The 13,286-nt window shown below is 45.5% G+C and overlaps 1 protein-coding gene across 1 annotated transcript in view; it reads left to right on the forward strand.

Moving 5' to 3' along the window:
• ANKRD10 (ankyrin repeat domain 10) overlaps positions 1–13,286 on the forward strand; it is a 32,359-nt gene that overhangs the window by 4,406 nt on the left and 14,667 nt on the right. The window contains exon 3 of the mRNA XM_032402610.1: positions 3,811–3,902. Within this exon, the coding sequence (XP_032258501.1) occupies positions 3,811–3,902 (92 nt within the window). The remainder of the gene's footprint in view (positions 1–3,810; positions 3,903–13,286) is intronic.

Here is a 13,286-nt window from a genome sequence, read left to right on the forward strand (position 1 = left end):
GGGGGGTGCAAGCGCGGGCGGGCGTGCCAGCTTCTCAGGGTGTTTTCACTATTCCTTTCACTTCCTCGAAGAAAACCTCAGGGAGAGAGTTTCGCTTCCTGGGGACTCTCATGTGGACACGTGTGTGGGTGTAGAGGACTCAGGATAGTCTGGCCAGAGGGGTCCCGGGCGGAGACCCTGCCCTGAGGGTGGATTCGTCTAGGGGCTTGTGCCTGGGGCTCTGTAGGGATGCCTTTATGCCTTCCTTCTTTCCTCTTTTCCCTTTCTCCTGTTTTTATTTGCTTTTTCTATTAAGAATCCTCAAGGGCCTACTATGTGCAAAACAGTTTTTATTTCCTCTCTGCTTTGCTGTCTTTCCCAAGATTCATCCCTTGCTGATAACCAGGCCCCTCCCTCACAGGTCACTCAGCTGGCCACCTACAAGGCAGGAAGCGAGGACAGGTGTTTGTGGCAGTGGTTTAGAACAGGGGTCAGGGGAGTGACGGTGCGTGTCGCTTTGATCCGTGTGTTCAGGGGCCACGCAGCCCCCGCCATTACTGCCTCAGGCCTGCCTGTCCCCACCTGCCCATTCCTGGTGCTGCCTTCTCTCTGCCCTGTTGTCCTGGCAGAACGCCCGGGACCCAGGGGTGCCACGCTCCACCTCCCCTGTGCCGCTCCCTGGCCTGGGGCAAGTTCTTGTGTTCAATGCCCTTGTTAATGAGATACGGATAATCCACGAATGGGAGTGATTAAGGACTAATATGGAACTTCGGTATAGATATTTTGTTCGTTTTCTTTTTTTTTTTTAAGATTTTATTTATTTATTTATTTGAGAGAGCCTACGAGCAGGGGTGGGGGGGAGCAGAGGGAGAAGCAGACTCCTCCCTGAGCCCCCCAGGCGCCCTTCTGGTGGTTTTCATTCAGTTCTCATGTAGCATCTGATTTACAGAGGTCGAAAGAGGTGGTCCCCCGCTGCCTTTCAGACCATTTAAGTCTAGAAGCTCTTTTCCACATACCGTCGGACAGCAGCCCAGCCTCTGCCCTGGACCAGGGGCTGCTGGGCCCCCCTCGCGGCCCCCCAAGCCCTCTCGTGTCCGAGGCTGTCACCCGGCATCCCTGGGCCTCCTGGCATGGTTGCTGACAGGGTCTCGGCTGCCCCCTTGTGTGGGGAGTGGCGGCCGGCCTGCTGGGACAGGCACCCCCGACCTCGGAGGGCACGGCAGCCCTTGTGTTAGCTCCCCCCACAGTGGACAGTTTCTCATCCCCCACGTAAACTCTTACAGAACCAGATCCAGGATTTCCTAAGCCCGTCTGTGTGCCTGCCGTTTTTCTGGACCTGCCGCGGCCTTTCTGCTCCTGCTCCAGTTTCCACCCACCTTCTAGTCTCGATTTTTTGGCATATTAATTCCTAACTGTCATCAGTTCATTGTCCTCAAGTCTAACAGAGACTGTGTTTGCAGTCTACAGACCTGGCGTGAGGGGCCGTCTGGAGCCTCTGTTTACCCACAGAGAAGGAAGTCCGTCTCCAGGTGATTTATTCTCAGCCGGTCTGTGGCCACGACCCACGGGCATCACGTTCTGCCGGGATTTACAAGTCATCTCTTTACTACCGGTCTAGAATTCTAGAATTTTGGTGACATTTGGTACCACCTCTAGTTTCTTGTAGCCAGATTAGAACTAGACTTTTCTGTATTTGCCATTCACGGTGACTTGTCCATCTTCAGACTTGTGGCGCTGCTCCCACTTTCCCTTATTACTCAGTTTGCCCACAATAGTTCTGGAATCATACTACAAAATAGTTGATATTTTTGGAATGTGACTTGTCTGAGCTTGAGACGTAATTGAAATGGCTCCTCATCTTACATCTGGGCTGCGTGTTCTTCAGCGTTGGTTCTCCCCTCCAGCCCGAAGCTGTTCTCCTTGGAGGACGCATGTAGGAGCTGGTTTTGCTTCCTCCTCTGTCCTCTGTTACTGTCCCATCATCTTCTTGAAGTGATAGAGCAGACTTTGACTATTTCTCCTTGTTCCAAAGATAGCTTTAGAAACCTTTGTTTTCTTGTGGGGGGGGTGGTTGGGGGCGGCACCACCTCCCCTAAATCTCCACGCTATGCAAGTGTTACTCGTCCTGATTACATTCCTCCTGTCTCCCCCCTCCCCCCCCCTTTTTGGGAGGATGGGGGTAGGTTTTTGCTTTGTTAAGAATCTGAGGGGCGCCTGGGTGGCTCAGTTGTTAGGCGTCTGCCTTCGGCTCAGGTCATGATCCTGGGGTCCTGGGATCGGGCCCCACGTGGGGCTCCCTGCTCAGCGGGGAGTCTGCTTCTCCCTCTGCTGCTCCCCGCTGCTCATGCTCTCTCTTTCACCCTTTCTCTAATAGATAAATAATCATTAAAAAATAAAAATCTGGGGCGCCTGGGTGGCTCAGTTGGTTAAGCGACTGCCTTCATCTCAGGTCATGATCCTGGAGTCCCGGGATCGGGTCCCACGTCGGGCTCCCAGCTCAGCGGGGAGTCTGCTTCTCCCTCTGACCCTCCCCCCTCTCATGTGCTCTCTCTCTCATTCTCTCTCTCTCTCAAATAGATAAATAAAATCTTAAAAAAAAACAGAATCGGAGTTCACTGGATGGCTCCCTGGGTGGCCACATGGAATTCTGTGTTTCTTTCTTCAGAAATGGGCTTATCCTGTGTAAAACTTTACATCACCTCTGAGCTCACTTTCAGTCAGTGGTCACACTTTTCTCTGCGCTGCACGCTGGAGTCTTTGAGGTTACGTGTTGCTGTAGAAGCAGCGAGCACTCTTCACTTGGGCCTGCGCCCTGGGATCTGTCTGTGAGCTCAGGTGCGCGGGGGCAGGAGCTCGGCTGTGTCCTGGTTTATGAGTGAACCGTCCTCGGGGTGCCGCGCACAGTGCGCCGCCGCCCCTCCCTTTGTTACGGGGAGCGCTCTGCTGCCAGGGACGGGGAGGCGCGATGACTCCGAACGAACGGTGCTGCTGGGCCAGGCGGGAGGTCCTGCCTCGGGGTTTCAAACAGAAACGGCTTGCTCCTCTTGATTGCTGCATCTTTCTTTCCCTCTTAGGAACCAGAGAGCCCGTGAATGGAAGCGTATTTCAGATTTTGTCCCATTCATAGTCTGCAAACTAATTCATCCTCTTCACTGTCCTTCCCAGCGTCGGCTCGCTTTCTCTGCCTTTTCCAGCATTATTCTGAAGCGTGAATCCCGCTCTGATGCAGCCTTTTCTCAGGGTCTGTGGGTGAAGCTGGCTGTGTGTGGCCCCGGGTCCTCTTCCTCATCATTCCTGGCCCTTTAACCTCTACCCTCCTTGTCTAAAGTGCACTCGTAATTGAGATTCGAGGTGCAGGGGGGCACGGGCAATGTCTCAGCTCAGGCCCGCCCTGTGGCGGATGTGGGCACTCTTGGGTAGACCAGACGCTGGATGGTGTGTGCTGTACCTTGGCCTTGGTTCCTTTTTTCTTTTTCACCTGTTACAGGGTAATTGTTCTGGGTTTTATCTACAACGCATTTGTGCTGAGCTCCAGCATAAAATGATTCCCGACGTCCGTGTGAGTGTGTGTGCTGTCCCTGCTCCCTGCCGGAGACGCCCCACGACTCTGCTCTCGGCCCAGGAATTCAGGAGAACGTGCCTGTTCCGTGGCCGACTTCTCTTTTCCCTCCCGCGTCTCTGGCCACAGTTGTGTGTGTTCGTCAGCTCTGACTCGCCGTGGTGTTTGGTCTCCGGGACGAACGAGGTGCACGGTGTGTGTCTGTTATGTTGCTTGGCAGTGTGCGAGTCCTGTCGGATCTGATCTGTCGTGTGCGCCTTCTGTTGTTTCAGGACTGTGAGGGCGAGACCCCCATTCACAAGGCGGCTCGCTCTGGGAGCCTGGACTGCGTCAGTGCCCTGGTGGCCAACGGGGCCCACATCGAGTAAGTGCCTTCGCTTATCCGTCCTGCCGACATGCAGTCAGGGCACCGTGCTGACGGGCAGCGTGTACTGAGAGCAGGCAGCAGTCCTCAGGTGGTGTCTCCGTGAGCGCAGCTCTGCTCGGTGGATCAGGTGGCGTTAGTGGGCAGGCTCCGGTGGGGGTTGACGGCTAGCGGAGGGAGCCGCTGCGGGCTGTTGCCATGACGGCGTGTGAGGGTGGACAGAGCCGTGAGCTCGTTCCATTTGGAACCTGGCATTGTTGACTTGGCCACTAACTAGTTGTGTCACCACGGGCGAGTCGTCAGACTTACTTTGCCAGTGTTCATTTTGAAATGAGGCCTTGGATTGGATTAGAACATCTTTTCAAGCCTCCCTGGCCCCCAGATCCTGACAGACAGCTAGCTTTTCTAAGTGGTGATTTTCTCATCTTTTAGCAGATGCGAGAACATTATGTTTTAAAGCATATTCTGACTTTTAATGATTTATAACCATATACATTAAAGACTTAGACTCCCTCTGAGCTCTTGATACCGGTGACATTATTGTAATCTTGTTCTAGTCCAGTTTCCCTGAGCTAGTTTGTTCGTGGCTTGATAGAACAGTATTAATATTGAAGTGTATTAATTTAAAGATGTGGTCTTATATGCAAAAGTCATTAGCTAGCCATGGCATTAAACATTTATTTTAGGTATTAAATTCATTTGTATTAACTTTCTCTGAAAGATTTATATTGTAAAAATTTTTCTTCTGCAGTTCACAGCATTAACAAAATGGATGCGGTTTTCACCCCTAAATGTTGAGTGTAAGCTATAGAGCTGTAATAACCAAAATAACTATAATGTTAGCTTTTTTGTTTTGAGTGTCTTGAATATTTCATAAAAATTAATTACAAACCACTTTGTTCTAATTGGAAATGTGAAAATCTAGGCTTTGGGAGAAATAAACCCACAAAACTAACCTAGTTTAACCCTTTGGTTTCCACTTCATTGTTTTGACTCTGTGTTATAATAAATTTATTGAAAATAGATCCTGGATAGCAAAACCATATAGATTAATTACTGCAAGGCCTAATACCAGGGGCTGTCATTTGGCTCCTAGGATCTTAGCTTCTGTTTCATTTAAGTATTATGTCATTAAGATAAGTCGTTAGTTTGGGCTTGGATCTTTTCCATAGAAATTTAGTACTGTAAATATGCCCTGTATTAACTATTACATTGCAGGGTACCTTGTGACTTCATATAGTTATGACTTCAGGTAATGTAAAAACAATGGATAATACGAATATATATTATATAATTTGAGATGATTCTCAATGGCTTGCTTCAAAGTGAAGTTATATGTGCATTTTTTTAGCTGTGTTTAGATTAAAAACTCAAATCTTTATTTTAATAACAGAAGCTTTGATTATGAAATACAGAGTCATATAAAATCAATGATTACATTGCTTGTCATTTATTGAAATAATAATTAGAAGTTGACCTTTTTAATGACTTATTTTTCTAAACAATAGTCTAATTGACCCTGAACATTTTATTACTAAGATGTTAGTTCTCTTTGTTTCAATGAATAGCTTAATCCTTTGAGCCAATAAATATTTATCTCTATATCCTTTTTTTAATAGGTGTCTTTCTAAAATGAGAATCTTTTGTTTACAATTCTGTCCTTGGTTACAGGACCCTCGAGTGTCTCTTTCCCACCAAGTGTGACTGAGCCTGGCCTCGAGTGCCAGGCTGTTTTTCCTTCTCAGTATAAGAGCCACTCCCTCGAGACCCTGCATTATGGTGATTTCCCTTGCCTGAACCTTGAGATGTTTTTTAGAAGAAGTATTTAGCCCGAGCTACCTAGCCTAAAGCAAGTCTTAAAATTCTAAGTCTTTGGCCTGGAGACGGAGCACAAAGAATCAATTGTATATGTGGTTATTTAGTTTTAACATCTGGAGAAATTGCCAGTTTTTCTGGGAAGCTGATTTGTAAATTGCTTTTTGATGTCTGTTCTGCACATTTTTATAGTTTAACACTTTTAGCCTACCAACAGATGATAGTTTGAGTCCCCCAAATTATGGTACTTAGATCTGTTTTACTTGTACTACTCACATGGTAAAGAGTAGTCCTAGCAAATAAAATGCCTTTTTGTTCTGTTTTGTTTTTTTAAGAGGATCGAGGGGCACAGTATTAATTTACTTACCTAAAGTGATTTGTGTTTTTTCTAGTTCACAATGGGCCAGATTATTAATTCTTCATATTACATGCTATAATATGAACCTTTCCTTTTCCTGTGAAGAGATTGAAAGCTGTCTCGTATCAGTATTTTGTCACACTTGGTGGTGATTATTAATTTTGTTATTAATTCCTACTTTTTTTTTTTTTTTATGTATCAGCTGCATAAAGTGGCCAAAATCTTAAGTTGCTGCTTTTTTGGTCACTGGGTAGATAATGATGAGGGCAAGCGTACCCCGCGTCTGTGGCTAGAGTGGTTTGTTGTGTAACTCACTTGCCAATATAGGCCGCGTCTGTACGATAACGCATGTCAGCCGCTGGGCACCGTGTGTAACATTTTCTAGCACCACACGTGAGTATGTTGATGGAGTTTTTTTTTTCCTTCTCTTATTTTACATCTGGAGTTTTGGTGCCAAGTTTTCTTTTTCTCGTGAGGTTTTGTTTCTGGCTTATATGATGGTCATTATCATTTGCCATTGTTTACATCCAAAAGTAAAAATACGTAGGATTAAGTGGTAATTCTGTGACCAGGTTCAATGTTTGCATACTTTAAATCTCCCGAACCTCTGCAGACTCTTCTCGTTCCCATTTTTCTCCAGCGCATCAGGTACGGACTTCTCAAAAGTGAGGTTGTCCCCGTCCTTCGTTTGCTTGTGGGACGGTTCCGTCTGTCACTGCGGCCAGTACTGATTGCTGCCCGCTCTGAGGGCTTTGCATCGGAGGAGGGGCACAGACGAGCCTGCAAACTGCCATTGCCTCTTTGTTCTTTTTGATGATCAAATAAGTAGCAACGTAAGATGAAGTCTTCTGTGGTTTTGGAGAAAGCAAGAAAACTTGCTGACTATCTGCTGAAAGTTAAGACCTTTTAACTACTGACATTGTAAACTGCAGATTTCAAGCCTTGGATTATCTTTACTTTCACTATTTGGGCACCAATTAATTTGGGTTACTTTGTTTTCTTGAGAGGTAAAGTGAACGTTTCCGTATCAACCAGATATTGAAATAGCCTTTTTTATGCCTCTGAGTAGAAATACAGGGACTCAGTGGGATTTAGAGTGAAACTACAGTTGCTGGGACTTCAGGCAGATTTGCTGGCCCATTTTGTGCCCTGCCACACGGGTGTTAGTGTTTAAGGAGGTCATGGCAGAGTCTCGTAGCTTCCGATAGGAGAGCATTTCTGTGGAAGCCACTGATTCCGTGGCACCCGGATCTTCAAAGGGGCTGTGTATATTCCCACTGGCCTATTCTGATCCCGGGAAGGACTTAACTGCAGTCATCAGATAACTGGAGAAGCATCAATAAATAGCCTTATGTAAGCAAGTTCAGTGACTCACTCTAAAAAAATCCTTCTGCCTAATTTAGAAAACAGGCACAGTTGGCTATAGTCACAAAAGTCTAAAATGTGATCTTAATAGACTTTGTTTTCATTTTGCAAAAGCATCTACAGTACTGAACTTTGAGACATTCTTAATTGAAATTGAGTTGGTTTAGTTTGGTTCGTCATTGGTGGTCACATTTATGACCCAGCCTTGTGCGCTTACCCAGAGAGCCCTCTCTGGAAGCAGAATTCCCTTTAGGGCACCTACGTGCCACGAGGATGTGTCATATTGCTGTTGGGAGTTTGTTCGCAGCTCCTGCCCGAGGCAAAATCTAGCCCACACTTACTCTGGTAACCATTCATTCATTCATGTTTGAAATTTGTGGTTTCTTTTCATTGGTTCACGTATTTGCCCCTAAGAATAAAAGTCTGTGAAATTTGTTAGAATTGTAACTCTGAATTAGTTTCTGATTTTGGACCCTCTGCGTTCCCACCTAGTCTCGCCGCCCGTACCTCAGTGTCACTCCGGCACGCTTGTCCGATCTTGCTGGTGGCTGGCTCTTTTCCCGTTGTATTGAAGAGCTGCTGGCCTGGTGGACGAGATACTTCCCGACATAGCGCTGAGCTCTTTCTGCCTGCCGACAGGAGCAGAGGTGGACAGCCAGCCCCCTAAAGCTGTGGACACACTTAGTTTAGAATTTTGATTAGTTTCGTAACACCTTGAATAGCGTAGACTTGGATAATTGTTTAATCACCGCTTTTCTAAATAGTGCTTTCAAATAGCCAATGATTTCCAAATCCAAATATCTTTTTCCTCTGCTAAATTATAGTGGGAGCACATGAAGCCTTTTATCAGCCTCTCTGAATGACACTCTTCTGTTTAACGTATGCAAACATGGTTGGGGTTCGGTTGCAATGTAAAACTACCCTCAGTGATGTTGACCTTGAAATGAAAACTTGGCACCAAATTTATTCAGGTAAATACTTTAAAAAATAGTTTCTTCCTCTTGTTATCTGAAGACTGTATTTAAGAAAGTCTTCATAATTTAAGAGTTTGGATACCAAAGGGTTAAAAATACACGTGTTTTTCTTTTACTGAAGAAATCTTAGATGTTTGCTAATGTTGTCTGTACAAATGGACATTTAGTGATGTTTTTTTAATCTTTTTTTTTTTTTTTAACGATTCCATGTATTTGCTTATTTCCATCTAGGAATAGTTACTAATGTATTTGAGATACAGCATACCAAATTTTAAAGTAACCAGAATCGTGAGTGAATGGTTTTTAGTCCATACTGTTAAACTTTTGTTGAAGTATTGACATATTTAAATGGGCTTCATGCTGAAAGTGGCTGCAGGAGGTTGGAAGGCAGCGTTGTGGAGCCGGCCCCCGGTCCCGGCGGTCCCGTGACGGTGGCTCGCGCCCTAACCGTGCCTCTGCACCCATGTGTGTCTATGTATTTTTAATGCAGATGTTGCCTGCGAATATGTGATCCCTTATTATTTCAGTGTCCTGTGTCATGAACCATTGCCCGTTTTAAATCACAGAGAAGATTCTGAATCTGTAAAACCTACACGTGTCAATGTCTTACAGCTACGTAATTCGAATTGACTTGATTTTTTCAAGTAATCCTAGAAAGGGGGAGCATTCCATATAGAAACTGCTGAGAACTGCCACAGGTGCCTCTCCGAACCTTACGGTTGTGGCATTGAATGCTCAGTATGGCTTCCTTTCTCCACACGAGGCATACTGTTGAGGTATTTGTTGCGGTGATTGGTTTTAATGCTAATCTAGGAATTCAGATATAGATTCTTTAGATTTGCATGCTTTGCTTACCCTAATTTATGATATCTACCTTTTATTTGTAACTAACAATAGTTAAGTTGAGATCAGAATTTTAACAGAAATATTATTTATATAAAAATTGTGGTTATCTTTTTATTGTCACATGGCATTAACAAAAAGAGAGCATCCTGAAGGAGATGTGACAGCTCAGATGCTAAACATTATATTTCAGTGATTTCCTGATCCATGGTTTTTCAAAGTAAAGAAAAAACGGTTCCTACTAGAACGGCTTCTCGTCTGTTCCGGGGGCGTGACACTGTAAGTGGAAAATAGAGGACTAGCTGGCCACACAAGTGCTTTGGGGAGGGGTCCCTTGGTACAAGACATTTTAATATTCTGTCCAGAACTTCACTGCAGAAAACACAGTATCCCAGTGTTTACACGTTAGCTTTAGTAAAGCTTAAAAAAATAACAGTTTCTTTGCCAGTTATTCAGCGGAAGAAATAATTCACAGTGACGGTTATTCGCTGTCTTCCGTTTTTCCATATTGCACTTTGGAGAGAATCCTAGGCCCCCGAGACGACATGGGCGGCCTGCTCCGAGATCACTCTCAGTCTCGGGGTCACAGGCGCTAGAACCCGCAGGTGGCTGCGCTGGCGGCAGAGTAACCCCCCCCCCCCAACTGGTCGGGGTCCGCTCTTTTTTTTTTTTTTTTTAAGACAGTTGACTTTGAAAGTTCAACAAACTAGACCCAATTTGAACATCAAGTTGATGGTTGTCTAATTTTTAAAATCTCTGCCCAGTTTCAAAGATTTTTCAGCTGGATATCAGAGCGGGTGAATGGAGAGCTTTTAGAAACGACCTCACAGCGCATCCACGAGGTTCTCGTCTTCCGAAATGGACAGAGGTGAATTTCACACATAGTCTGCGTTCACCCAGGTGCATCACACTGAAGATGCTAAATTCAAGAGTATACATTTTTTTAAAAGATTTGGCTAAAAATAATGTGTATGCTGCCATTACTACCCCAGTTTTCATGTAAAATACAGGTTTTGAGAGTATTTTTGAATAATTTCTTCTAGATACTTTAGAACTTTCCCTTTGGACTAGTGTGTGTAGACTGCAGTTGAGACTGACGTTTGTCCCAGCACCGTACCTGAGCTCAGCGATGAGTGTGGTGCTGCCCCGCCCCGCACGCCCTAAGCGAGCGTCTGCGGACTGAAGGGTGAAGGCTCGGCTCTTTAAAAAGTACTGTGGCTCAGGTCATGAGATCGAGCTCCGAGCCCCACAAGGGCTCCACACGGGGGGGGGGGGGGGGGGGGCGCGTCTGCTTGGGATTCTGTCTCTCCTGCCCCTCCCCCTGCTCACACACACTCTCTGTCTTCCTCTCTCTAAAATAAATAAAGTAAAAAGTACTGTTCCAGACCCAGTGCGGCACAGGGATGGGGAGCCGTCCTGCCCCCTTCCAGTTCACAGTCACAGCCCCTGACTGTCAGGAAGCTAAGGGAGGAAAAAAAAAAAAGAAGCTAAGGGAGGGAGCTTAGCTTTAGTTTCTATTTCAACTTGGAACACAAAAGTTTAAAGATTTAATAAATTGATGGTGCATTTTCACCAGGATCACTGTTTCAGCTCTTACAACATCAAAATTGAAACATGCTCGAATGAGTCAGAAAAAGGATTGATTGAAAGACCTGAGCCTCTTTTGTTAAAGGTTCAGGTTTCAAGAACAATTCCATGTAATGATTCTTTATTCTAGTCCTTGATGTGGAAACCCGGGTGATTTTCAGCCTCTCTAGCACGTGTGAAAGTCCCCTCTGCTTACTGAACAGAGGGGACCCTGTGAAAGTGAGAAAGTGGCTTGAGGGATTTAGACTTGTAAAGGCCGTTTTCACCTCCCTCGTTGTAAGCACATTGCCTGATTGTAGGACACCAGGACTTTTAACAGAAAACACCCAAGTGGAATAGGGACGACCGTCTTGTTTCTTTCCACCTGCTCTCGGGGCTTGCAGTTTCCCTCTAGATATTTTTCTTGGTACTTAACATTCTGCAATTTAACCGACTTGGCAACTTTTTAAAAGTTATTTGTTTGAATTGAGTAGTACATAAAATTTCTGGAAAGACAGCTTTGAGGAACCCATGGACAGATAGTTTTACAAAACTAGAGGACTAGTTAGCAGTATCATCTGGTTATATGTGACTCCGCAGATCTAGTCTGCTGCTGGTTTTTGTATGGCCCATAACCTAAGAATGATTTGTACGCTTTTAAATGGTTGAACAAAAATCAAAAGAAGAATGATTATTTTATGACAAGTTAAAATTACATGAAATTCTCATTTTAATGTCCATGAGTGAAATTTCACTAGAAGCTCGCCATGCTGTATGGTTTACATGTCGTCCGCGGCCGCTTCCAGGCCGAGAGGACGGACCTGAGTCGTGAGCGGGAGTGTGGCCTGAGAGCCTGCAGTCCATAGCGTCTGGGCCTCTGCAGAGAAAGCGCCGGCCCCGGGGTCAGTGCGGCCCAGCTGTCCTGTCCGTGCGCTCTGCAGCGGGGCCGCCAGCCACGTGGCCGTGTGTCCGTGTAAGCAGAGCAGTTAGGGAGTCGGACGTTTGTCAGGGTAGACGATGGAGGGGTGAAGGAACGTGAGTGGGGTTCCCGTTGGTGTGTGAGGGAATCAGGTGTTCAGAGACCCTTTGGCTCGAGAGGAGTACAAACTGTCGTGTACGTTCAGTGCTTAGTGACAAGAGAAGGAGTGTGCAGCTGACCCTTGAACAGTGGGGGCCTGAACTGTGCGTGTGCGTTCATACCTGCGTTTTTTTATAAATACATACATACTGTAAATGCATTTTCTTTATGATTTCCTTAATAACACTTTTTCCTCTGGCTTACTTTATGGTAAGAATACAGTATATAATACATAAAACGTACAAAATATACGTTAATCAACTGTGTAATCAGTAAAGCTTCTTCTGGACAACAGTAGGCTCTCAGTGGTAAAGTCTTGGGGAGTCAGAAGTTACATGTGGGCTTACGACTGCACAAGGGTTGGTATCCCCGCCCCTCCTTGTTCAAGGGTCTGCTCACGTCGAAATCTGTAGCTTACTGGGAGCAGAGAGAAGATAGCATGTGTCCCCATTTCTGATAATCCTGTAGGGACAGTGCCAAAGTTATTAGCTCCCAATTAATTCTTCCACAGTCATCTTACGTCCCAGATTTTGCCCCTACATCTTCTAGAATGTTTTGATCTCCCTTTTGGATCCCTCTGACTTCTCGTCCTGCAAAGGTATGTGTGGAACCAGCATCCGTTCAGTCTGAGCTGTGACTGATCCTTCTTCCCTGTTTGGTCCACACGTGGGGAGCATGAGTTGGCCGCGGTCCTTCTGTTTAGTTTTGAAGATAATACCTCATGAGGTGCGAGTGTTCGACTGCGTTGTTGTGGGGAGACCTTGCCTTCTGGTCTCAGGTCTCAGCACACACCCCCACTCAAGCGCTGGCCGTCTCCAGAATCTCCGGATGTCGGCCCCAATTTGTTGCTTATTTTTCTCTAACGCTGTATTTCCTTGGGAAAACAGTAAACTTGCTATTCTACCCTAAGTCTAGTCTGATGTTCTGTTTCTGAATGGAAAGTGAAGGCACTGAGTATATTTCGGAAATTCTTCTCTTTCGTGACTTGAGAATGTTGGCTGCTCCCTAAGCTTCTCTGTTTTCCTTAGTGAAGTTTATGATCGTGAATGCCATCTAAAAATGCGTGTGCTGTTCTTCATCATTCTCTGATCTAAAGAGTCCTCTTTACCGTCAGCTTAGTTCTGTGTTCTCTGATTTTGGAGAGCAGCTCCATATTTCTGTATAGAAGTGATCATTTTATAAACTTTGCATATGTTCTAGGTCTTCATTTTTCCAAATGTTGAAGAATTAGATGTGTTTTTTTTTTTCATGTGGCTACCTATTACTCTGTTCACTTTTTTTTTTAAGATTTTTTTTTTTAATTTATTTGACAGAGACACAGCGAGAGAGGGAACACAAGCAGGGGGAGTGGGAGAGGGAGAAGCAGGCTCCTGGCCGAGCAGGGA

The sequence above is a fragment of the Phoca vitulina genome, unplaced genomic scaffold (genome assembly GCF_004348235.1).
Source record: "Phoca vitulina isolate PV1807 unplaced genomic scaffold, GSC_HSeal_1.0 scaffold5, whole genome shotgun sequence".
Lineage (NCBI taxonomy): Eukaryota > Metazoa > Chordata > Mammalia > Carnivora > Phocidae > Phoca > Phoca vitulina.